The sequence below is a fragment of the Saccopteryx leptura genome, chromosome 1, assembly GCF_036850995.1.
Source record: "Saccopteryx leptura isolate mSacLep1 chromosome 1, mSacLep1_pri_phased_curated, whole genome shotgun sequence".
Taxonomy (NCBI): domain Eukaryota; kingdom Metazoa; phylum Chordata; class Mammalia; order Chiroptera; family Emballonuridae; genus Saccopteryx; species Saccopteryx leptura.
Genome location: NC_089503.1, coordinates 79,618,887 through 79,644,839, shown reverse-complemented (window position 1 = coordinate 79,644,839; position 25,953 = coordinate 79,618,887). Strand labels below are relative to the sequence as shown.

General features: G+C 49.1%; 1 protein-coding gene across 1 annotated transcript in view; it reads right to left on the bottom strand.

Annotated features, from left to right (window-relative positions):
* PANX1 (pannexin 1) overlaps positions 1 to 25,953 on the bottom strand; it is a 58,175-nt gene that overhangs the window by 8,064 nt on the left and 24,158 nt on the right. Inside the window, exons 2-4 of the mRNA XM_066370779.1 lie at positions 19,504 to 19,643; positions 1,851 to 2,074; positions 119 to 777 (exon numbers count right to left, since the gene is read on the bottom strand). Of these exons, the coding sequence (XP_066226876.1) occupies positions 119 to 777; positions 1,851 to 2,074; positions 19,504 to 19,643 (1,023 nt within the window). The remainder of the gene's footprint in view (positions 1 to 118; positions 778 to 1,850; positions 2,075 to 19,503; positions 19,644 to 25,953) is intronic.

Sequence of the window (25,953 nt, the reverse complement as noted above, 5' to 3'; positions counted from 1 at the left end):
CCGGGAAAATGGTTTAGTGCCCAACGTGGGTGGGAAAAAGACTGCCATTTATTCATAAAAGGCTGCTGCACAAGCTTTCTGTGGGTTCTCTCAGCCAATGCCTGAAAGCTAACCTTACCTTTGAGCTCTGCCATCTGGTCCCCCTGCTCCTCTCCCAGCACCTCAGCCTTCTTGGGATTTTTGCCATCGACCACATCCATCTTGATCATGCCGAGGTGAGTCAGGAGAAGCATTGGGTCAATGCCCTGACCACTGCTCTTAATATTCTCCAGTACCTTAAGACACTTGTATGACTTGAGTTCACTTATATTCTCCTCCAAGAAAAGGTTGTAGAGGCTCAAGTCATTGTACCCTTTTGACTTGAATTGCAGAACATCAAAAGTGGGCAGGATTTCATACACGTTGAGAACATCTGTCTTCTGCCGGGATGGAACAAACAGCGAGTAGACAACCACGGGCACCAGCAGAAGGAAAAGTGTGAGGTTAATGATGCTGAGCAGCTGGAAGACACCAACGGCAATAAGTTTGCACTGGAACCGGTCGGGGACAGTGCTGTCATTTCTCAGGATCCCTGACTTGATGCTGCACACAAACTCATCCGAGAGGGAGGAGAGGCTGGAGTAATAGCCCAGATAGACACACGTTAACAGTATAATGCTGAGTGTTACCACCCGGCAGCTGATGTACTTGATAATTAAATTACAAGAGTTTCTCTTTGTCTTCAAGTACTGTTCCACAATCGGGTACTTGAAGTGGCTTTCAGATATCTCCCACAAACTAAAAAGAAAAAGAAACAGATAAAAATAATTTAAACTTTACCAAGACCATCAAAGGTGAGAGACATAAACACATTCAATAATACCACATTAAAGATCTCAAATACATTCCTTCCCACACGTTTCTACTTATAAGTCCAAGAAAACAAACTCAGGTTTTAAAAAAGAGAAGAATGAAAAGCAATAATAAAACATGGTTCCCCTTAATATTTTTAAAGAGGGTCTAGTCAGTTAAATGAGTTACATTTGTGAATTCTTAGAACAACAACTGTTACCTAGTAAATGTACGTTTGTTAAAGAAATTATAGTTCTTATTCTGTGGCTTTTTTTTTTAAACAACAATTTTCCGCTCAAGTGTGCAGAATAAGGTAAAGAATTTCCGAGCCTTATGAGCACGCATGTCTTCCTAATGGCAAGGAGCTGGCAGCACACAGCTCAGTGGGTGTGGGCTCAGGCTGTGGGGCCGGAAGACCTAGCTCAGAGCCATGGCGCCTACTGACTGCTACAGGACAGTGTTTCTATCTGAGAAAGGCGGGCGGGGGTGGGGAGAGGGGAGATAAATAAATGCACTTAGTTGATAATGATGCTCTCAGGGTTAAATGAAATAATGTACTGAGAGAACTCAACACAGTATCTGGAATATAATAAGTATCTTTAAAATAAGAGCTGTAACTACTGTTACTAACAAGAACCAGAGGAAGAATCTGAAAAGGGCAAGGCACAGCCTGTTCATTCACCACTTCTCTCACACCTGTTTTCTAAGCTCAGTGGCCTCATAGTCCTCTGTGCTTCCCTATGAAGGTGTAAGTCAAAGCAAGCAAGCCACACCTAGTACTGTAACCTGTTACCGCTTCTAGAGCTCCATTTTAGAACACGAGACAGTGATGTTTCACTCAACAAGGCGAGGACTCTTGACATGAGGACAGGAGCTGGGACATACAGGTGGGGATGAGATTTAGAGAGAGTGAGCGAGCCTTCCTGGCTCTCACAAAGTGTCACCAGGTGGTTGATGCTCCCCCGTTTGTTGGTAATGGGAAATCAAAACCTGACTTGGTACCCGCTGGGGACTGTTACCTTTGCCCTACGTTCTCATTAGCCCCAGGACCCGAGCAGGCACCATCTCTGGGGTCGAGGCTGTGCACGCTCTTTGCAGCTTTGATTGCGCGGTTGTAAACTTTATCAAGTTCTTCTATGATGAACTTCAAGTCTGAGAAGATATGTGGAGCGGCTGCGAAACGCCAGAACAAGGAGGGCAGGTACAGGAGGATGGCGACCAGCAGCAGGATGTAGGGGAAGAACTGAAACACAGAGAGCAGATCACGGGATCAAGACCCCGGCCCCACTGAAGCCACCTCACCATGCTAAGTGCTGCTTCGGCCTCATCATCTTGAGACAAATGTGCGTGCTTGTGTCACTTGTGAAAATCTGGCACCTTACCTAACAACTACTTCGGATGGCTAAATTTACTTGTCCAGGTAAGACTGAATACTGGTAATTACCTTTCTGCTTACCTTCAATAGGCTTTAATTGGGAATAACTGGCCATGACATGGTAACACATGCTATCTCCTCTCTCTAATCTCAGGAAACAAAAAAATAAAACTACTCCCATGTCCTTCTGGGTAATCCTTCAACAAAATCCCAACCAAGGAAGAAGTAAACAGTACAGTGGCCTCTGCTAGGTTCTTTCTCTTTTCAATTACTGTGGTTTTAAGAAGGTCAAAAGGCTTAGTGCCGTTTTTCTCCCCACTCTGGAATCTGAAAGAATGAAACAAATGAATAACTTTGATCAAAACAAATTAGAAACATTTTTGCATAAGTGACTTAGCAATCCTCCCATCAAACAGCTGAAATAAACAGTTACAAATCACAGAATGAGGAACCAACCTTCTCTATGGGGACAGACCTGAGCATGGCCCAACACCCCCATTTTACAGCTGGGTGACCCTAGAGGCAACAATGGCAGGAGGAAGAGGGCAGCCGGATGTGGATGTATGTGCACAGTGACAGGAGGGCTCAGAAGGTGGAGAGCGTGAAGAGCACCTGGAACCAGACCTGTAGGCCGGTCAGGACAGGCTGAGCCTCTGGAGAAGACGCAGGAAGGCCAGCAACTACAGTCAGCGCAATCGGAATTTAAGCCCAGCTTAGTGGCCTTGGGCAGTGAGGTCACTGGGACTCTGACTCTCGGTTTCAGTATGTAGAAAATAGTCACGTGATGCAGATATTATGAAGATAATTTATGAAAAACGCTTAGCACAGTGCTTGGCATGTAACAGGCACTAAAACATACCAGCTAATACCAACAAAGGGCAGCCTAGCGGGCACATTATCTTCAGTCCTCACAACGACCTTGGCAAGGCCTTTATTGATGGCCGTGTTTCACAGGGAAAGAGGGAGTCCTCAGCAGGTTCCTGGCTGCAGACCACAGCGCTGTGACAAAGGCAGAGTACGAAGCCTGGCCTCTGACCCCAAAGCCATGCCTTTCCACCATAATCGTCTGCAAATAATTTTACGTCTCAGGAAAACTTCTCCCTACTTTGGACGGCTTTCTTCCCACAGTTCCTTGGATTCATAACAGGAGAGGTCCTGAGTGACACAGAACCTCCACGCCACACATCTCGGGAGCGGGCAGCAGCAAAGAGGGTGCAGAGGGTTCTCGAATACCCCTCATCCAGCTGTCCCCACTGTTAACATCTTCCATCTCCACAGGGCACTGGTCAAGACTGAGAAACCATCACCGGCACACTACTATAAACCCAATCCCAGCTTTTTCTGGGGTGTCTCCAGTGTTCCCATGATTGTCTTCCTTCTGTTCCGAGGTCCAGTCTGGGCCTCCCTTACATTTAGTTGTCACGTCTGCCTAGTCCTCTCGGCTCCGTGACAGCTCCCGAGTCTTCCCTTGCTTTTCATGGAGAATAACATTTTTAAATGGATAAAATATTTCGAACAATTTTGCACATGATTCTTTATTAACACATTTCATAGAATCTACCAGATAGTCTTACAACAGTCAGGTTAAAGTAGTGAAGGAGAAACAGTATTCCAAGTCTTCTGTGATTTCTGTGGGTGACAGAGTCATAAGTACCACTGAGGCCACCATGGATTGTGGGATGCATGCAGACACACACATATTTGAATATTAAATTTTAGTTAGAAGTACATAGAGAATAAAGCTGACGTGTGTTCCCTATCCCAGTTACAAACTCCCGATGCCATCGGAAACCCCACACCAGGGGTCCCTGCCACAGAGGAAAGAGAGAAACCCACAAACGGCTCTGAACTTGGCAGAGCCGTCTCACCACACAGCTGCTTCGCTGGCATGGGATGGGGTTCCCCCAATTAACCCAATTTGCAAAGGGCTGCTACACAATGACACACAGCACAGGCTGTGATTAGCTGCGTTTGGGCTGCGTGACTCAGAGCCGGCTGCAGTGAGAAGCAGGGTCCCGCAGGCCCCGCCCACTCTGACGTACCCGTTAGTATAAAAACGGAACCCAGGGATGCACGTGTGTGCTGCTCCCATAGCTCAGAGACTCCGACATTTTCTTTCGGAACCACAGAGGAAACCATTTCTATCTTGGGGATGTAAAATATTTTTACAGATCACTTTGTTTTAAAGCTATCTGAACAATAACATTTACCTCGAACTGTTCTTTTGAATTAAAAAGTGACTACAGTCTGTGGCAAAATTTCTAACATGCCCACTCGGTGTAATTAGTACTCATAAGCAGTTCAGCCCAGCTGATTGTAAACAGAAAAATAAATCTTTAAAGGTATTACAAATTTGGTGTTTGATTTCTCCCCAAAATATCCTTGTACCTTGATCACCCCTCAGAAATGTAGTCAAATGCCCCCATTTCTTGGTTTTCTCCAGTTAAACCCAAAAATAAAAAGGCAGCTTTTGATGAATGTGTAACAAGGTGGTATTAAAAGTAATTCAACTAAAATACACATCAGAGGAGTGTTACAATCTTTAAAATCCTTTTATCCGAATAAAGAACATGGAAGAACGGCTGCGTTTTGTGACTGCGCCTGCTGGACGGAACGGCTCCGCTCCCAGCGCGCCTCCTCCCAGTCAGTCAGCGCCTCCTCCCAGTCAGCACCTCCCAGTCAGTCAGCGCCTCCTCCCAGTCAGCACCTCCCAGTCAGTCAGCGCCTCCTCCCAGTCAGTCAGCGCCTCCTCCCAGTCAGCACCTCCCAGCTGGGCTGCCCCGTCCTGCAGGATGTCCACGGCAGCACGGAGCTCTTTCAGGGACAGTGAGGCTTCTGAAAGCAATGTGAACCGGCACAAGTTTCAGTCTGTCTGCACTGAAAGCGGCTGTAGTTAGAACAGCACATCCAGACAGAAGGAACCATGGAGGGAATCCAATATAATCACCCTCCGTGTTCAAGTGCCCTCCACCTTGTCTAAGGCCAAGGACCATCCAATCAGGACTGCGCAGCTCCTCCCTGAAATGTATGAGATCACGTCTTATCAGATTTAATGCAGATGGGTAAATTCATTCAAAAACATTGCCTGATTGCCTGGGCACCTGCCAGGTGCTGGGCAGTGGGCTGAAGTCACGGCCCCAAAGATGAAGTGGTCAGGGCCTGCCCCAGGTCAGGTGGCCACAAGATGTGTAGATACTAAGTACTGAGGGGACAGAAATGTACTTGGGGAGGATCAAGGAGGGCAGAAGAGGTAACAGCTGAGCTAAAGTAACACAGGCAAATAACCCCCCACAAAGCCTGAACAGGTGGTGGCATAGTGGATGGAGCGTTGGCCTGGGACGCAAAAGACCTAGGTTTGAAACCCCAAGGTTGCCGGCTTGAGTGCAGGCTCACCAGCTTGAGTGCAGGGTCACTGGCTTGAGCCGAAAGGTGGCTGGCTTGAAGCCCAAGGTCGCTGGCTTGACCTTAAGGTCAGTGACTTGAGCAAAGTGTCACTGGCTCAGCTGGAGCCCCTGGTCAAGGCACATATGAAAAAGTAATCAATGAACAATGAAGAATTGATGCTTCTCATCTCTCTCCCTATCTGTCCCTCTCTCTGTCTGTCTCTCTCACTAAAAATAAAACAAAACAAAAAAAACCCCACAAAAAAACATAAAAGAAAGCATTATTATTTTATATTAAGACCTGGCTCAAATTTCACCTTCTCTTTGGCCCTCTGGCCATCATCTTTCCTCTGCTGGAATCCTTTCTCCTTGTCTGTGTGAATTCTCACCCATCCGGGGCACTGAATGAAATGAGTGAGCGCACGGTGAGGAGGAGTCGGAGCTGAGGCTGGAAGGGCACCCTCGGCTGAACGGCATCCTCCCAACACTCATGTCAACCTGTAGCCACAGACACTGTTCGGAAAAAAAGTCTTTGCAGATGAGGGCATACTTACAGTATTTCCCCATGGATAAGATACACATTTTTTTGAAAAATTTAGTGTCTAAAAACTGGGTGCGTCTTATACAGTGGTTGTGGCATTTCAAATGCCATAGGTGGAACTGAGGATGAGGCAATCAGTATATGAAGACAGTGATTCGTCATCAGACACAAATGAGGACAAGCTAATGGAGTTTTGACAGTGATGAGGAGTTGCATGAATTTTATGATGAATAAAACTTGAGTTCAATAACTTTACGTAACTTTTTTTTTCAAATTTTGGGCTCCAAAATTAAGGTGCATCTTATACATGGGAGTGTCTTATACATGGGGAAATACGGCAATTAGGGTGGGCCCTAATCCAGTGACTGGTGTCCCTCTAAGCAGGCCATATGAAGACAGACATACAGAGAAGAAGCTATGTGAAGATGAAGGCAGAGCTGGAGTGATGACGCGTCTAACAACCAGGAACTCCAAGGACTGCTGGCACCACCAGAAACTGGAAGAGAGGCATGCAACTCTTTCCCCCAAGCCCTCAAGAAGGAACCAACCCTGTCGATACCTTGATTTCTAACTGCTGGCCTCCGGAACTATGACAGAAATTCCTGTGGTTTGAAGCTACCAAGTTTGTGGTAATTTGTGATAGAAGTCTTTGGGAACTCACCAAAGGATGTGCAGGGAATGAATTACGAAGCCCTCAGCCTCCCGCCATGCACAGAGCGGGAAGCCACTGGAGGGCAGCATGATACAAATGGACTTTAGAAAGACGAGTACAGCACTGGAGAAGGGAACACGCTGCAGAGGAGACGAGGCAGGAGTTCCTGCAGAAAGGGACAGAGTGATAGCACTGAACTACGGCAGCAGCAGTGGGGAAAGGGCGACAGGCAGGGGAAACATACATCCAGTGACCCCGTGGAAGTGACGAACAAAGAAGAGGAAGAATTGAGGCTAATGCTGGGCTTCTAGCTTATTCAAGGGTGTTGGTACCATTAGTTAATATAAGCAGGAAGGAACAAGATTCACAGTAGAAAAGAGTGAGATGAAAGGCAGACCTGAGGTGATGAGAAATTTTGAACATGAGATGCCTGTAGTCAAGAACACCCTGTTAGACTCATGTAGTAGAGAACTGAAAATAAAAGGAGAAAATCTGGCTGGGCTTCTGAGTCAGGAATAGCATGTAGATGGTTGAAGCCAAGGGAATGGCTGAGATCACCCAAGGAGAACGTGCAGAAGGAGGAGACCAGAGGACCAGGACACGAGATCCTACCACTGAAGGGTTGGGCAAAAGAGAAAGAGATGGGAAAAGCGGTCAGAAAGTAGGAAGCAGATAAACCGAGAAAACATTATACTGAGGAAGTGAAATTGACGGCCAAAAGATGTTTTGTTCTTGGCTCCATGCTGTTCAGACAGGAATCCACTTAAAAATAATCCCAGCCTGACCTGTGGTGGTGCAGTGAATAAAGCATTGACCTGGAACGCTGAGGTCACCAGATAGAAACCCCTGGCTTGCCCGGTCAAGGCACATACGAGAAGCAACTATGTACTAGGAGTTGATGCTTCCCGCTCCTCCCCCACTCCTCTCTCTTTCTCTCTCTCTAAAATCAATAAATAAAATGTTTTTTAAAAATCTCAAATATGGATGGCAGGAGTGAAGGGCTGTTCCAAAAGCCGAGTGCCTCCCATGAGCACTGACAGGACAGAGAAGGTGGTACGCCATCCCATGCTGTACTCAAGGGAAGCCGCCGCGGCTCTGTGCTGGTGACACTGTGGGAGGGTCCAAACACAAGGAGAAACCTGGAAGAGAGAAGATGTGAGCAGAGTGTTCTGTGTGTGGAAGAAGGAAAAGACTCCTGCCAATGGATTAGAACCCAGTTACAAGGAAGCAAGGAAAAACTTTGCCAAAGATCGATATGAGAATGGAACGACATGTCCTGTGAGTCAGGGAGTTCCCTTTTGATGGATCAGTGGGGAGGGCTTGAGGATTCTATCTCAGGGGTGGGTAAACTTTTTCCTGCAAAGGGCCAGACAGTAAATGTTTGTGAGTCATATGGCCTCTGTTGCAACTATTCAACTCTCATGTGTGAAACCAGACACAGACGATGTGCAAATGAACAAGTATGACTGTGTCCCAATGAAACTATTTGTAGAAACAGTGATGGGCTGCATGTGGCTGCAGCATGCATGCCAAAATTTGCCTCATCCTGTTTGGCTTTTTTTTTTTTTTTTGTATTTTTCTGAAGTGAGAGGTGGGGAGGCAGAGAGACAGACTCCTGCATACGCCCAACTGGGATCTGCCTGGCATGCCCACTAGGGGGCGATGCTCTGCCCATCTGGGGTGTTGCTCCGTTGCAGCCAGAGCCATTCTAGTGCTTGAGGCGGAGGCCATGAAGCCATCCTCAGCGCCCGGGCCAACTTTGCTCCAATGGAGCCTTGGCTGCGGGAGGGGAAGAGAGAGACAGAGAGGAAGGAGAGGGGGAGGGGTGGAGAAGCAGATGGGCGCCTCTCCTGTGTGCCCTGGCTGGAAACTGAACCTGGGACTTGCACATGCCAGGCTGATGCTCTACCACTGAGCCAGCCGGCCAGGGGCCTGTTCAGCTTTCTTGCTTCTCAGAAGAGTGTTCCCCAAACCAGTAATTTCAATATTGCCAGGGAACTTGTTAGGAATGCAGAATGCGGGCCTCATCAGACCACCTAATCTGAGTCTGTATTTCAACAAGAACTCCAGGTGAGTTCTTGGACACAGAGTTTGGGAAACATGAGTCCAGATGATTGGTATCTATATTGGAACCCAAGTTGAACCAACAGCATTAGAAAGCTCCTGAAAGTGGATAAAAACCATATACCTACCCTTAATCCCACAGGTTCCAATCAGTGGTTTGGATTGACCTCAGGATCCTATATTTTCACAAGAAAATAGTAAGGTTTGAAGCCTAACCAGGTGGTGGCACAGTGGATGCAGGCGTCCCCAAACTGCAGCCCCCTGAGGCCATTTATCTGGCCCCTGCCACACTTCCAGAAGGGGCACCTCTTTCATTGGTGGTCAGTGAGAGGAGCACTGTATGTGGTGGCCCTCCAACGGTCTGAGGGACAGTGAACTGGCCCCCTGTGTAAAAAGTTTGGGGACCCCTGGTACAGTGTCAGACTGGGATGCAGAGAACCGAGGTTTGACACCGTGAGGTCACTGGCTTGAGTGTGTAATCATAGACATGACCCCATGGTCACCGGCTTGCGCCCAAGATCGCTGGTTTGAAGCCCAAAGTTTCTGGCTTGAGCCCAAAGTCGCTCGTTTGAGCAAGGGGTCACTTGCTTTGCTGTAGCCCCCCCCCCCATCAAAGCACATATGAGAAAGCAATCAACGAATAACTAAGAAGCCGCAACAAAGAATTGATGCTTCTCATCTCTCTCCCTTCTTGTCTGTCTGTCCCTATCTGTCCCTCTATCTCACTGTCTCTGTCACTAAATAAATAAATAAATAAATAAACAAATAAATAAATAAATAGTAAGGTTTGAAAACCTCTGGTCTGGCAGCCTCAGAGGACCCTTTGGGTTTTTGTAAAGTCACCAAGACAAATAAAATCTGATATTTATTTTCTTGTTCTTATGTTTTTTTGCTATTTTTCAGTAAAAAAACAAAAACAAAAAAATCCTGCTTTTCTGTTTCAGAAAGAAATCTTGCCTAACAATTGCCTACATTATGACCTTGACAAAGAACAGAACACCCCAAAAGGCCAGTTATCATAAAGTCCTAAGGCGCCACCTGCTGGTGTCTTTGAATGCACCCACATTTGCACAACGACTTCCCTTAGGGGACTGGAGGCCACCAGAAATAAATGGAATGGGAGAGAAAGGGAGGAGGTGGAGGAAAGGATAAATGAAAGAAGTCGGAGGGGAGAAATTACAGCATTAATTATACCACTGCCATAAACTGACAAATATTTAAATACCACATGGAATAAGTTCTCTGGAGGGAATGTGGTTCTCCTGGTTTTAACTGGCGTCAGAACTGAATTGAGAAGTGTCCAGGTAAACCCTGTGCCTCTCACTCAGTGTCAGAGGCTCCTAGGAATGACGTCTGGTTCTGAACAGGACACACAGCTCCCTATTCTTCCCCTCCCCTCCCCGGATGTGTCTGCACTCCCACCAAAGGTCTTGCACTGTCCCAGCTGTACACAGATGAACAAGACCCGGGAACAGTGTCTGTCTGTATGGAACTGAGCCCTAGGAATAAACAATAAACTAAGTAGAATTAAGGCAAGTAATTACCATGTCCCTGCTGATCCCAGAAAAAGGACAGATACTCTAGGAATATACAACCAACAACACAGCCCAGAATGGGGTGAGCTGGTGTTCTGCTTAGCTGGCACCCCATTTTTAGAAGCTCTATGTCTCAGGCAGGGTGTGTGGTCTGCTGTCCACAGAATGGCCCCACGATCTTACTACTGGGGGCTTCACATTGACCCACCTAGCTCTGGAAGCAATTTGAATTGGCAGTGACCCTCAGTCTAGAAGTTCAGTGGAAGTTCTAGGTGGAAATGACATTTAAATTGACACCAGAAAAATACATTAGGAATTAGCCAGATTTGGGGGAGGGAAGGGTTGCCAGGGGAACAGAGAAGCATCTTAGAAGCAGAGTGTGTTTGAAACAGCTAAGGAACAAGAGACTTGAGGGAGCTCAGGGTCCCTGGCGCACAGGGGTGGTGAAGACAGGTCTAGAAGGGAGCTGGGGTGGTTCACAGGGGCCAGGGGGAGAGTAAACCTAGTTAGACAAATGGTTTGCTTTCAAATAGAGACATTTCATTGGGCTTTGAAGGGTCTTTCTATTTCATTTTGTTTTGTTTTGTTTTGAACAGAAATGACAGCCAGATAGGCAAGAAAAGACACCTGTGATCACATGGAAATGGAGAGCAGGAACGAATGCAGGTGGGAGATGAAGATGGCTCCCTGGGGGTGCACGCAGGGAGGAAGGGTCAAAGAGCTATGGTATTTTTTTCTTTTTTTACAAAAACATTATTTTATTGGGTATAAGATGACCCTTAAGCAAAATCTGGAAATGGGCTTTTTTCTTGGTATCTGCTGTGCCTTTCATTGCCCGCACCTCTTCTATGCTGGTGCTTTTCTTTCTTCTTCTTTTTTTTTCATATTTTTCTGAAGTTGGAAACAGGGAGGCAGTCAGACAGACTCCCGCATGCGCCCGACCGGGATCCACCTGGCACACCCACCAGGGGGCGATGCTCTGCCCATCTGGGGTGTTGCTCTGTTGCAACCAGAGCCATTCTAGCGCCTGAGGCAGAGGCCACAGAGCCATCCTCAGCGCCCGGGCCAACTTTGCTCCCAAGGAGCCTTGGCTGCGGGAGGGGAAGAAAGGGAGAGAAAGGAGCGGAGGAAAGGTGGAGAAGCAGATGGGTGCCTCTCCTGTGTGCCTTGGCCGGGAATTGAACCCAGGACTTCCAAACGCCAGGCCGATGCTCTACCTCTGAGCCAACCAGCCAGGGCTATGCTGGTGCTTTTCTGCCCAATTCCTCAGCTCTCCTTCCCCGACACGGTCCTAAGCCCTACACAGGTCTGTGCCATTCCCTGACAGTCCCGCACTTTCAAAGTATCTTCTTCTCTTTGCTCATTTTGATTTGCAATTTTCAAAACTGAAGTTGGGGGTGTTTTATATTAAAAGGATGCTCTGACTGGTGTTTGAAGGTCAGCCATTGTTTGAAGGTCCTCAGACGTATGTATATCACCATTTCAGTAATGCTTCTGCTGCTGGCAGGTTGTGCTCCTTCCTGGAGGCTCTCCGAAGGGATTCCTTTTCTTTCTTGTTTGGGGTTTTGGTAGACTTCGAGTCTTTGTGGCCATCAGCTCAGGGCTGTTCCCACCTTCTAGAGGCTACCTGCTTCCTACACTTGCATTTCTTCCAAGACCAAGGCTATCACATTAGATTTGGGGAAAACCAATGTTCATACTAAGGAAGGCACTATGCTAAGTGCTGGCAGTTCCGAGGCATGGAGCAAAGTTCCTATAATCTAGAAGTTTCCAGATCTACAGTTCTGGAGGCCAGAAGTCTGAAAAGAGTGTCATTGGGCAGGAATGCACTCCCTCTGGGGACTCAGAGAGGATCTGTTCTGTGCCCCTTCCAGCTTCTGGCCGCTGCTGGAACTTCACGGCTGGTGGGTGCATCATTCCTCTCTCTCTACCTTCACGTCACCTTCTCTCCTGCACGCAGTCAGGTTTAAGAGCTATTTATGAAAGCAGAACTGATAGGACTCGGCAACTGACAGGATGTGTGTGTGTGTGTCGGGGGGGTAGGGCAGAAAGAGTCAAAATGGCTCTCAGATCTGGGGCTGATGTCACAGGGTGGATGGTGGTATCATTAACTGAACCGCAGGTCCCAGTGGGGACAGGAAGGGAAAGTGAGCTCAGCTTTGAACGAGTTGTGTTGGAGGCACAGGCCAGGCCTTCAAGTGGTCGGGTTCAGGACACAGCTGGGGCGTGGCTCAGGAGCTCAGGAGAGAAGGCGGGGCTGCAGAGGACCTGGGTGCCTACAGCATGTGGGAGGAAGTGGACCCAGGCACAGGGTGACGCATGAGAAAAGAAGGCAGCCTGGGACAGAGTCTCAGGGGAACCCCAACTTCTCAGGGTTGGACAAAAGAGAAAGAGCCTGCCAGGGAGACTGCCCCAGACTGGGCGAGCAGCTGTGGGAGGGCGCGGTCCACAGAACTGGTGTCAGGGAGAAGCCACGCAGGCTGAGTGAGAATTAATTTAGCAACAAGGAGGTTGTTGGTGACCTGGGCAAGAACAGTGTGGTGGAAACAAACATGTTAAACCAGGGGTCCCCAAACTTTTTACACAGGGGGCCAGTTCACTGTCCCTCAGACCGTTGGAGGGCCGGACTATAAAAAAAACTATGAACAAATCCCTATGCATATTGCACATAACTTATTTTAAAGTAAAAAAAAAAAAACAGGAACAAATACAATATTTAAAATAAAGAACAAGTAAATTTAAATCAACAAACTGACCAGTATTTCAATGGGAACTATGGACCTGCTTTTGGCTAATGAGATGGTCAATGTGCTCCTCTCACTGACCACCAATGAAAGAGGTGCCCCTTCCGGAAGTGTGGCGGGGGCCAGATAAATGGCCTCAGGGGGCCGCATGTGGCCCAAGGGCCGTAGTTTGGGGACCCCTGTGTTAAACTGTCGACAGGGAGAGAGCATGCAGGGAAGAGAAGGGCGGAAGCCACAGAAGAGAAAAAGGACGGCCGAGGAGCTCCTTCCACCAGGGACTGGGGGTCTAGAACACAGGTGGGACACCAAGGGGCCCAGCCTTCGGTCAGGAGAAGGGGCCTCGTCCATTTACCCAAAGGGAAGGAAAAGGCCCGTGCTGCCATGGGGACGGGGTCGGTCTGATGGCCGGAAGCTGAGCATGCTTCCACGTTCTTTGAAAGTGTATGTGGGGGGGAGCCTCAGAGGGCAGGAGGCGGCAGGAGGGAGAGGAACACCCTCATTTAGTGCCAGGCAACGACGAACTCAGAGCGGGGTGGCCATAAGAATGGGCGACAAGTGGCAATGAAGTGAAAGTTCTTGGAGATAAGACAGAGGGTGGTGAGTCAGGTGTGTCCTCTGGGAAGACACACGAGTTACCTTGGGATTGAGAAGTCTCACCAGAGTCCTCAATGACAGGGGGAGGGGATGATGTAGCTGGGTGTCTAGTACATCAGCAGCTTGGATTTTACATGAAAGTGCAGTAAGGGTAAGGAACAGAGACACGGGGAGGACACATATCTTCATGCCCACCCTCTACTGGGGATCTCCTGGGTCAACAGTGGGCTCTGCTGCTGGACAGCCGTTCTGCTGAAAAGACCACCTTGTGTCAAGCTCCAGTTCACCAGCTGGTAACTTTCACCCACAAGTTAGAGTGCAAACTTCTGAAGCCACACCAATTAAAACCTGCACCTTGTCACATGTGAAAAACATCTGCAACCTGAAGGCGGCCACTTGCTCTCCTGCTTCCTGGCCGTGGGACCTTAGACAAGGCATCAGCTGCTGTGGTCCTCAGCGTCCGCTCGGGGAAACGAGAGCCTGGATGAGGTGATCCCAGTCATCTGAGCAGGCACGAGCCCACTGGACGTGGAGAAGCCAAAAGAAGATCAAGAGGACAAGTCTTCTAAGCTTGAAAAAGAACCTGCAATCCCACATCTGGGTATCCACCCAAAAGAACTGAAAGTAGAGACCAAACAGATCCCTACACAGCTATGTACAAGGCAGTATTATTCACAACAGCCAAGAGGTGGAAACCACCCAAGTGTCCATCAGTGGGTGAGTGGATAAACGGAATGTGGCACACACAGACAATGGAATAACTCAGCCTTAAGAAGGAAAGGAATCCTGACATGTGCTGTAACATGGACGAAACCTGAAAACATCGTGCTAAATGACACAGCCAGATACCAAAGGACAATGGTGTCTGCTGTCACTTAGATGAGGTCCCTAGAACAGGCAAACGCGAAGAGACAGAAAGCAGACTGGTGGCCGCAGGGGCTGGGGGAGGGGTGAGGAGGAAGTTAGCATTTAGTGGGTACGGAGCTGCAGTTTAGGGAGACGAGAAAGGTCCGATGGATGCTGGTGATGGTCACACAACAATGGGAATGTACTTAATGTCACTGAACTGCACACCAAAAATGGTTAAAAGGGTACATTTTATGTTGTGTGTATTCTGTCACAATTCAAAAAACAAAAAAGAGGTCAATGTGAAGACAAAGCAGGTGGCCTGGCTGAGAAAGCCACAGGAACGTCCGTCCTCCAATGAGGCGGGAGCCCTGCTTCCTCTCTCACCCCCTGCTCCCTGGTTTCCTGCAGCTGCTGCACGCTGGTCCCACAGGCTGGATGGCTTAAAACAACAGAGATCTGTCTCAGCCTTCTGAAGGCGAGGAGTCCAAAGTCAAGGTGCTGGCAAGACTGCGCTCCCTTCAAAGCCTCTGGGGGAGGACCCTTCCCGTCTCTTCCAGGTTCTGGTAACCCCACACATTCCTGGCTCACGGCCGTGCAACTCCAGTCCAGGCCAGTTACCACACGGCCATCTCCTCCCCGTGTTGTCACAGCTTCGTCCCTCTGTGTGTGTCTGTGTTCAAATTTCCTTCTTATAAGGACTCCAGTCAAATTGGATCAGGGCCCACGCTACTCCAGTATGACCTCATCTTAACTAATAATACCTATTTCCAAATAAAGTCACATCCTAGGGTACAGGGGGTTGGGGCATCCATGTCTCTTTTAGGGAACACAGCTGGACCCAGGACACCAGCCGCATGAAGAGGTCACCTGAGTCTCAGTCCCTCAGGGTGGGCTGACACAGGCTGTTACGCTGACAGGGGCTTCTTTACAGGATACTCGGTCTTTCATTTACACAGCTCACCCTTCTCATTTTCCCCCCGACCCCGGCTCTGTCTCGTCGGCCAGCGCCTCCTACTCCACCACCTCTCAGTGCTGGGCGCTCCTCAGACCCCACCCCTGTCCACACCTGCTCTCTAGAAAGCCCCATCCGGTCCTGTAGCTTGAACTCCATCTCTCTTCTGACAGCCGCTACTGGGTGGGGCAAAAGTAGGTCGACAGCTGTGAGTGCACGAAACACATTTTCTTGTAGTATTCATTGTATTTCTTGTAATTATTTATTGTATCCCTTTCCACACGAACAGCTGTCAACTTACTTTTGCCCTGCCCTGTATTTATGCCTCCAGCCCACCCTCAGATTTCCGGAACCACAGCCCACTGCCTACCTGACACCCCCCGCACAATCAAGTATCTCTGACTTCATGTGTTCAAGCAGAACTATCGGTTCTCCTCCCCCAAACCCCCTCTTCCCCAGACTTCAGGTTAGCAAAGGGCCTCACTTTCACCCAGCACCTAAAGCCTTGGTCATGCTGTGTCCTTGACTCCGATGCTTCCCTCTGACTCCCATGTCCAAGTCCAATCAGTACGTCTTGCTGGCTCCCTTCCGTGACTCCACAGATCTGTCTCCTTCCCACCAGCCCCGCTGCTGACAATCACCAGAGCCCAAGGACGGCACTGCTGCCGTGAGCCAGCCCCAGCCCCAGCCCCAGCCCCGGCCAGTCACGCACACACCCTCTACCTCGGCGGAGCTGAGTAGCTGCAACAGTGACCACGACTGGCAATGATGGAAAAATGTGCCCTCTGGCCCTGCATAGAAAAGTTTGCTGACCGCAGTCTAAGCATCTGATACCACCTTTGAGTATCCCTTAGTGATAAAACACCAAGGGCTGCTCTTTGATCATTTGTTCTTTGCCTTCTCAGAAATAAGAACTTCCCTTCCTTTCCATTTCCTGATTGACACCCTTCCTCTGTGCCGCCCAAGTGGCTCTCCCTACCTCTCTGTTCCCTCTCTGCACACCATCGAGCATCAACTCCTGGAAACACCACATTCACCTGCTCAAGGACCTGCAATGGCTCCCACTGTCCCCACCATTTAGCCTGTACACCTATTTAGTTTTCAAAGATCTTCTACAACCTGGCCTGTCCCTCCCCAGATGGTCAAGGCCCTACTGCTCCCCAGCAAAGAAACCAATGCCTGCCCTTCTCCCAGAAGCTGCCATGCACTCCCCCCAGGTGGCGCCTGTCAGCCTCTCCTCCACCCTCTTTCTTCCATCTGCGTCTGAATATGTTCAAAACTCCCTTGTACTGAAAGATCTTCCTAGACCCCAGACCTTCCCTCTAGTTACCATTTAGCTCGTTGCTCTCCTTTCTAGGACAGAGAATTGCTAAAAAAAAAAATAATAATAATAAATAAATCTGAAGAATCTGTCTATTACCATCATCTTTATTCCTTGCCTCCATGCACCCACTGCCAGCTGGTACCCACTTCTCCGCTCACCGCTCCCACCAGGGAGACTGATGCGTTCACCAAATCCAGCAAGGTTGGTTTCACCTTTATTGCTGTCTTCTCCGCGGCAGCATTTAACAGAGTACTGCTCTGTCTGAAAACACTCCCCCCTTGGTTTCTATGACAACTACACTCTTCCTTCTTCATCTAGGTTTCTGTTTATTCCTTCTCAGGATCTCCTTTACATGTTCGTTTCCCCCACTAAACTGTGAGTTCCCAGAGGACGGGACCATGTCATGCGTGTTCCCTGATAACGGCCCACAATCCGTGTTAGCAAAATTCAGTTCTCTGCCACTTACTGTTGTCGATTTGAGAAGTTCCATTTCTCCGTGAAATTCTCCGTATCATCTTAATTCTTTGAACCTAATGTTAATGATTATTTTAAATGCGTGTCTGATCAATCTAGTGTCTGGGTCTCCTGAGGGTCTGTTTCTAGTTCTGGTTTTTCCCTTGGCTTTCTTGTGCCCTGCTTGTTTTTAACGGCGTGCTGAATGTTGCATGTGGAAAGCTGGAACCTGAGGCTTAGATGAAGTGAGCCTCGTCTGGAGACTGGGTTATGTTTGCTTCTGACTGGCGGGCCAGCTGGAGACGCTGATAATCCCATATACACCTCATGCAATTGGCACCGAAATGATCCAAACCAGGGCTCTAGTCCGTCTAAGGGCTGGTTTAATTTTGGATTCCCCTTACTCCTCAGCAATGGCCTTTCAAGCCTGGGGTGTTGACCAGGGGCCTTCTAGCGTGGCAGGTCCCGACTTCAGTTTCCTTCTCCAGCTCTATGAATCTGGCAAGAGCTCTGCTCAGACCCTGAGCCAAGCTTCCACCCAAACAAGCTAGAATACCACCGCCAGAATGAGAGCGCCTTAATCTCTCACTAACACACAAAACCAAAGGCTTGCCTACCCACACAGTTCACCTAGATACCCCTCCCACCCTGCAGAGCAGCGGGAGCCCAGAGACCTGATTCTGGCCGCACAGCCAGCGACCAGTCCTGCGACTCCTGACCTTTCAAGGCACCCTTATCCTTTCACACAGAATGCATCTGGATCCAGATCTTTGAATTTCTCCCTGCTCTAAAAGTTTGCAATCTGTACCCTTTCTAACATAAGGTAAAACCCTGGCTGTCCATACTTCTTCTGTGGATCCATCGATGCCCAGCCCAGCGGCGACTGGTGACAACTTTCCATTCTCACAAAAGCATGATAACAAATGGGCTTAAACTACAACAGTGTGGATTCAGACTTACAAAGCTGTTCAGTTTCTGGAACCATGCCCTATCATACCAAAGATCCTTATTATTTGTCATGCAAAGCTGATGAGCACCCAACTCACGCTAAGGCTGAGAATCAAAGAGAAAAGCCCACTCACAAAGAAGAGAGTCACTGGAGGCATCTCTATGCCTGCTGGCACGCAATAGTAAACATGAGGGGACAGGCCCGAGTCAGAGCCCACGACCTAAATTGTTCTTCTTAAAAAAGAAGGATGCTGACTGATTCAGCAGCAGGCCAAGGCAGGAGAGAGTCAAACAAAGCCCAGCCTTTGGCTTTTCAGAAGCTACAATACTATGCTTTCCTCAGTGCAGAAGGCAAGAAGTACACAAATGTTCTGTTTTCATGATGGACAAAAGAACAAGTGCTTAAAAATAATGACAGGCTGAAACAAAGTCCTACTTTCACAGATGCAGACAAGACCTCATGGAGCCTCCTCGTCGTGCAGAGACTGTTGTCCTGCACAGAGAGGCCAGCTCCGGCCCACACCCCGCACTGCCGGCCTCTGTGCGCCCCACCTCCACCGCGCCCCCAACCACAGAGCTCCCGGCCCGCCCCTCTTCTCTGCAGGACACAGGGGTCTCCCGTGCAGAGGCTCCCCTTCCTTGTGGTGCCTGCACCCATCAGAGAGCAAAGGAATCGGCTCCAAAAGCTAGGCTGCAGCCCCCCCCCCCCCCAGGAGAAGTCATCACTGGGCTTCTCGGTGTCTCAGCAACACACTGGCTAGAAGCAAATGAACTCTATGTTGGTCCTTTCTTTTTCCAAGAAACCATGTGTGTGTGGGGGGTAGGGGGGGAGCTGGCCAAAGCGCTGTGTGGGGCCTCGGCCTTCCATGTCTCACATGCCCATCGGGCATTCCAAATGCACTGAGAACCCACTGCTGGCCAGACACTCCCCTGGGCATTAAGGAGAGAACAGTGATGAGGACACAGAAGGTGCCTGCCATTACGGGGCTAAATCCCCAAAGCACCTCCGTTTCCCCATCTGCTAGATGAAGGTGCTGGACCACACATCTCAGATTCCTTTCGGTTTCAGCACTCCATTATGCTATCCACGGCACTACAGAGGCAGCTCCCTTTGACTTTAAAGTGCTCCAGTTGTGTAATTGAACTGACACCTGTGTGGTCGTACACACCTGTGTGGTGTGGATTGGTACCGCCCCTCTAGCCCTCTGTTCCCCCATCTATAAAGCAAACAGGTGAAATCTGAAAACGTCCCAATTACCTTATGCAGCCACAGTGGAAGGTTTCCAGAGTCGCCCTGCAAGGAGTCTTGCTGCTGAACAGCAGCCCAGCAGTACGAGTCCACGAAGGCGGCCTGGCGCCAGGAGAAGGAACTGGGGGAGAAGCAGCTTATCTGTGTGCCTGAGAAACAGAAACAGGTCGTCCCAAATGAATGAAAGCACAGTGTCTTGACCCCCACCCCGGCCTCAGGTTATCAGGTACTAGTCGAGTCGGGGAGTGCCACCCTCACACAGGAGTAAGGACAGGAGCGAAACAAAACGCCCAAGTTTGTAGTGAAGCTCAGGATTTGAGAGGTTTGGTCAACACTGGTCATGACAGCAGCTTGAGCAAAGCTGGGGGAAAATGCTGAAAAGAAGTGAAACCATCATAAAAGGAAAAAATGAGCAGGAAAGAACCAGAGCCAAAGCTGCACAAAGGAAACAGGCCTAGCACGGGCTCCCTTTGTGTGAGGGCTGAGAGGGGGGAGGGGGCGGCAGAGTGGGGGCGGGGCAGTGAGGAGTGGGGGCGGGGCAGTGAGGAGTGGGGGCGGGGCAGTGAGGAGAGGGGGCGCGGGGGCAGTGAGGAGGGGGCGGGGCAGTGAGGAGAGTGGGGACGGGCAGTGAGGAGGGGGGGGCAGACCATTAGACTAGGAAGAAAGGCCTTTTAGAACAAAGAAACTTTTGGCCCGAGGAAGAGAAGGCTGATGGAACATCTGGTAATACTCCGCTGGATGACAAATCAGCAGCTTTCCATCTCCTCTAAGGCAAAAGGCACAGGCGGGAAACTGCAGCCCAAGCCTCCAGACAGGGAGAGGGCACTGGATGGGGAATCAGAGAGCTGGGTCCTGCTTGAGGCTCGACCACAAACTGCTCTGCTGGGAGCTCAGAACTCGGCTTCATCCTCTGCAAACCTCTGCTGGGAGCTCACAACTCGGCTTCATCCTCTGCAAACCGGGGACTACATCACTGCACATGCTACAGCTACCTACACCTGGAAGACTCTTCACGCTCCCGAGAGCCTGTGTGCCCCTGACTCATGCAGGCCACGTGGGAAAGTGGCCGATGAGACTTTTGGGGTAGAGGGCTGAGGCTGTGTCCCCCCTCCCTGACATTAGGAAGAACACCCAGCATGGGCCTTCTCCTGGCAGCCCCAGCCCAGCCCTACATCCCTGTCCCATGAAGCATGTATAGCCTGAGTGTGTCACAGAGACAGGGACTAGCTGCAGAGGCCAAAGGCAGGCCCACTCTCTTCCACATACTGTGCAGCACAAGAGAGTGCTATATACTTGGGCTCTGATGTTAGTTGTACTGAAACCCAACTCTGCCACTCAAAGGTGACCTGAGGTCACCCAACCTTCCAAAGCCAGGGATCTCCAAAAGGGCGATGACATTAATGTCTACATTCTTGATAGTGCCTGGTTCCCAGTAGTGGCTAATAACATTACATGCTATATGAAGTACCTAGTGTATTCTCTTCCAGCTTTACAGACTGGGGGCATGCCCACTGTTCTCTCTTCCTTCCCTATAGAGAGGGGAGAAGGATGGTAGGAAGACACAGCTGTATTTCCCTAATCCCCAGGACATAAAAAGCCTAAACGGTCCCCTTCTCCTGGGGAGGAGTGGCCTTTGTACTTGTGACAGGAGAGGGCAGTGATGGGAATGTTGTCCAGAAAGTAGATTTTTGCGGTGGTGGTGGAGACAATGGGCAAGGCCCTGACCACCCCCTCTCAGTGCCTTTCTGACCACAGACATCAAGAAAGGATTTCTCAGGAAGAGCCCTTGGAGGGGATCCCTGTGAAAAATCATGTGCCATGGGAGCATGTCCTATAACAGAGTAAGTTCTTGCCCGCTAGGAATGGCTTAAATATGATTTGGGGGTAGGTAAGGTATTCCAAGGTCCTTTCCCACTTTCTCATCCCATTAAACTTGAGTTTCCACATTCCATAAAAATGGAGCAGTTAGGACAGCATAGGACCATGAGGTTAATGTCACACTGCTCTTCCATCAGCAGGGCTTTGTCAAATGCCTCCTATGTGGTCCCAACCACCAAGACTTACTGAGAATGACGGCAGAGACACAAGAGGGACAGGCAGGCTCAAGTTATAAATGGATGGTGTAAGGCCAGGAGCCGCCACTGTGGCCATTCACATGCAGGTTCCCATTGGATTCGGGCTGACAGTGAAGAAATGGCGGAGTCAGAGGATGGTGGGCCATTCTGTTTATTGGTGTCTCACCAAGACAGGCAAACCACAAAAAAAGACAAGGGAAAAGCAGAAAACCTGCTTTTCCCATGAAGGGCAAGGGATCAGGGAGGCCCCTGCAATGGTGATAGCAGGAACCGAGAGAGCAAGCTCCTGGTCTGCCCCACCCTACAGTGCAGAAACTAAAACTCCTAATCCAATATACAAATAAGTCTCCGACACAAAGTCACTTATCCAAGGCATAACTGGACTCTTCATGAGAGTGCACCACCCACACCATGCAGGTGTGGGGAAAAGCTTAGTCTTAAAACTAAGCCTTAGGCTTTAATTACCTGGCCTGCTTACAGCCTGTCCCCCACACCCAATACAAACTATAAGCAAGCAAACATATATATCATATTTAAAAACTTATTTGACTAACAGATGGTTTCTGGCAAGTTGCTTGCTTGGCAACATCTGTCCAAATACTTTTTCATGAAATTGAGCAACGCTGTTAGGGTTCCATTAGAACTTGTCTGACCCATATGTTCCTTAGCTATAGTCCTCTTAGTGTATCTAGTAGCCATCAAGCAGTAACATTCTTTCTATAGGAAAATGTGCTTCAAGTTCTGTCTTGGGACCTCAGGCACCTCCCCGTAGGCAGTGGTAGAAACTGTTGGAGCATAAATAATTAAACTTTTTATAACAAAGCTTTGCAAAAGGGCAAAAAAGGAAGTATAAATGAATCTAGAGAGACAGAGATGGAGGATGTGCTGAGCTCACAAGTAAATGTTCTCCATCTGGAATTTTAAGTCAGGAGAACCAATATTCATGGGACACCAAGCAGCTCTGAAATCATTACCTCATTTAACCTCACAACCAAGCTGAGTAAAGGAGAAGGAGAGGGAGGGAGAGGATAAAGGGGGTGTGTGTGGATAAAGAGGCAGAGATAAAGAGATCCATGTTATCTTCCTTTTCTCCTGGAGGAAACCAAAACTCAAGTAGTTCAGTAACGTTCACTCAAGCTAGAAAATGGGTAACACCAGAATCTGCATCTGTATCCAACTCGCATTCTGTTAAAACACTCCCCTTGGGCCAGCAAGCCCATGCTGGAGGTTCCGGGAGCCAGGGCTCAGCTGGGGTTGGAGTGGCTTGAACGAGTAGTCCCTCCCAGTGATCAGAATAGACAGACCTTCCTGGAAAGGGTCAAGAACAAATCTGAGGAAACAGATCTAGCCCCAAGTATTGGGTATTCCCAGACCAGGAATGGAAAATAAAGGAAGTCAGGGGCCAGGCAGGGGCAGAAGCCAAACTGGGAGTGAGGAACAGGAGTCAAGGAAGGGGCAAAGCCGAGGGGTTTGCGGGAGCAGCGTGTGCTGGTCGCTGCAGCACTACCCCTTCCCCAGGGAGTGGGGCTCAGCCTGGTTTCAAGGCACCTATGTCAGGATGCTCGGCTGTTGCCATGGGACTAGGATGCTTGGTTCCTGGCCCATCCTGACCCATCTCCAAATGTACTCCCACATTCTTTATCTCAATCTTCAAAATAATGTTGAAAGGTGAAGAGGTGTTTGATATATTTTCCTAGTAATCTTCCCATAAGGAAAGCTTCCAATTCCTCCCTAGATTATTCATCCTAAAGCTCAGTTCTGACCTTCACACTCCCTTAGCTCAATGTTTTCCATGGCTCCTCCACTGCACAGTGGGTAAGTCCAAACTAATGCTCCAATCCAACCCACTATTGCTGTGTCACAGAGACCCGATTCATTCCTAAGTTTCGTCCCTCTGCCCAGCGGCCCCCTCTCCAGTACTTGTTTGTTAGGTCAGTGCTCCTCCACGGCGCATCTTTTAAAACCACCTCAGGTAGTCACCTTCTCCATGAGGCTCCTTCCCCAGTGAGCTCCCAGAGCCGTTTAATGCCATCAGAGACATGCAGACAATCACCTTCAACGATGCTGAATAAACATGCAGGTGTATCTTATCTCCTCTAATAAGACCTCAACTCTTGGGCAGGACGGACAAAGAGTCAATCTCTCTCTCAACTTTACACACCACCCTGTGTCGAAAAAAAAGCACCTGTCTGGTGCTTTAAACATTTCAAAGTACTATCATAAATACTGTCTGAACAAGTATCCCTGTAAGAAATCAGTCCCATTTGATAGCTGAGAAAACAGCCCCCTGACCCATCTTCTGGCCAGAGTCCTATGCTTTGCCTTCTCCACTCGGCTGTGTGCTGGCTGAAGGAGCACCTTGATTTCCAGCGAGGAGCCTTAGAGAGATAGGCACTGGCCTTCTCCACTGTACAGAAAGCAAGAAACAAGTTTCAGTTTACACCAGGAACAGCAAAGAACACTACTTTCCGCTGGCTGAGGGGGTGCAGAGGAAGCTGTGCGCTTTACCTTTATGTGTCCAATCAGATGTAATCGAAGTCCACGGGAAGGAAATATGTTCGTGGGCACTGTGGAAGCAGCTACAACATCTGCTAGTAAGTAACCCAACCACAGACATCCTCCCTGCCCCCCTTCCTGGCCTCGGCCTGGTGCCCAGGAAGCCCAGGGCAGGGGTCACACATCATCCCTCCGCGGTAGCCCAGGACCTTGGTACTGCTCAGACTGCCCCATACCTGTGGCTGCTGCAGAAACGGCTGGTGGAGAACCAGGTGACACGGCTGAGGGCAGAAGGCCCAGAGCCAGGGAGGGAAGTCTGTCCAGTGGTGTCTCAATGGCACCAACACACTTGTGGCAGGCCCTCTGTTCCCAGTCCAGCCGTGCCAAGAGGGATCTGGCCCGGTTCGCTATATTTATTGTCCCTCTCTCTTTAAAATGCTTCCTTTTCATTCTTACACATTCCTAACCCACATGAGAAGGTGTGAAGGGCTGTGAGCTCTGGGCAAGCCCCCCACCCCTCCACCTCCACCCTCTGACAAGCACCCATCCTTCCCCCTTCCAGGGTGCTGCGTGGGAATGTTTCCTGTATTTGCTTTTGCTTTTAAATGCTACATGCAACTGGAGGGTGGCGTAGGGACCAGGCCTCCAGAGGAGCTAAGAAAACTCATCTAAACCACAAGTTTAACTGGCTGGGAGAACTTTCAAATGGAAGAGATTCTAAGCTGAAATAACCAACACTCTGGAGAGGCTGAAGGGGCAGAGAAGGTAAGCAAAGGGAATCAGCCCTTACTGTGGCCTTCTACCCCCATTTCAGAGATGAAGAAAGCGAGGCACTGAGATCGCATGGCTGGTAGGTTGTAGAACTGGTATTCCAACCCAAGTTGCTAATCAGCCTGAGTTGATAGACCATCTTCACCTTCCAAACAGAAGAGGAGGCAGAGAGCACACACTACTGACGAACGTTGGGTCAGAGATGACGGAATGAGGAAGAGGGAGACAGGAGTTTCTTTGAGGGAAGAGTAAACCTGGTTGCTGTTCTTAGGCACAAAGTGAAAACAGAGTATAATGATGATAGCAATTCTAATCACTACGATCTATATACATAGCGGTTTTAAAGTTTAGTAAGTATTTTTATTTTGCAAGACAAAAATTTACTTTAAACTCAAACTAATGTAAATTATATACACACATAACTCACACATGTATACACACACATATGGGATCTAGATAGATCATAGTACAACTTATAAAGCACTGAATTTGAAAGTTTTGGCTTATTTTAGGTTGCTGAAAGATTTAAAATTACTATAAACTCTCAAGTTCAATGTGAATAATCACGAAAAGAGGACCATGAATGTGGAGAATAAAGAGAAAAAGATGGGTAGTGATCAGATCTTAAAAACAAGCACAGGCCCTGGCCGGTTGGCTCAGTGGTAGAGCGTCGGCCTGGCGTGCGGAAGTCCCGGATTCGATTCCCAGCCAGGGCACACAGGAGAAGCGCCCATCTGCTTCTCCACCCCTCCCCCTCTCCTTCCTCTCTGTCTCTCTCTTCCCCTCCTGCAGCGGAGGCTCCATTGGAGCAAAGATGGCCCGGGCACTGGGGATGGCTCCTTGGCCTCTGCCCCAGGTGCTAGAGTGGCTCTGGTTGCGACAGAGCTATGCCCCCTGGTGGGCGTGCTGGGTGGATCCCGGTCGGCGCATGCGGGAGTCTGACTGCCTCCCCGTTTCCAGCTTCAGAAAAATACAAAAAAATAAAAACAAGCACAGAAAAGCAACAAACACTTGCAAGGATGAAACACGTCTGAATCTGTTTAAAGTACCTTTGGCCCCAACATAAAACAACCAAATGACCCAAAGCAGCAGTTCCCAAACTTTTTACACAGGGGGC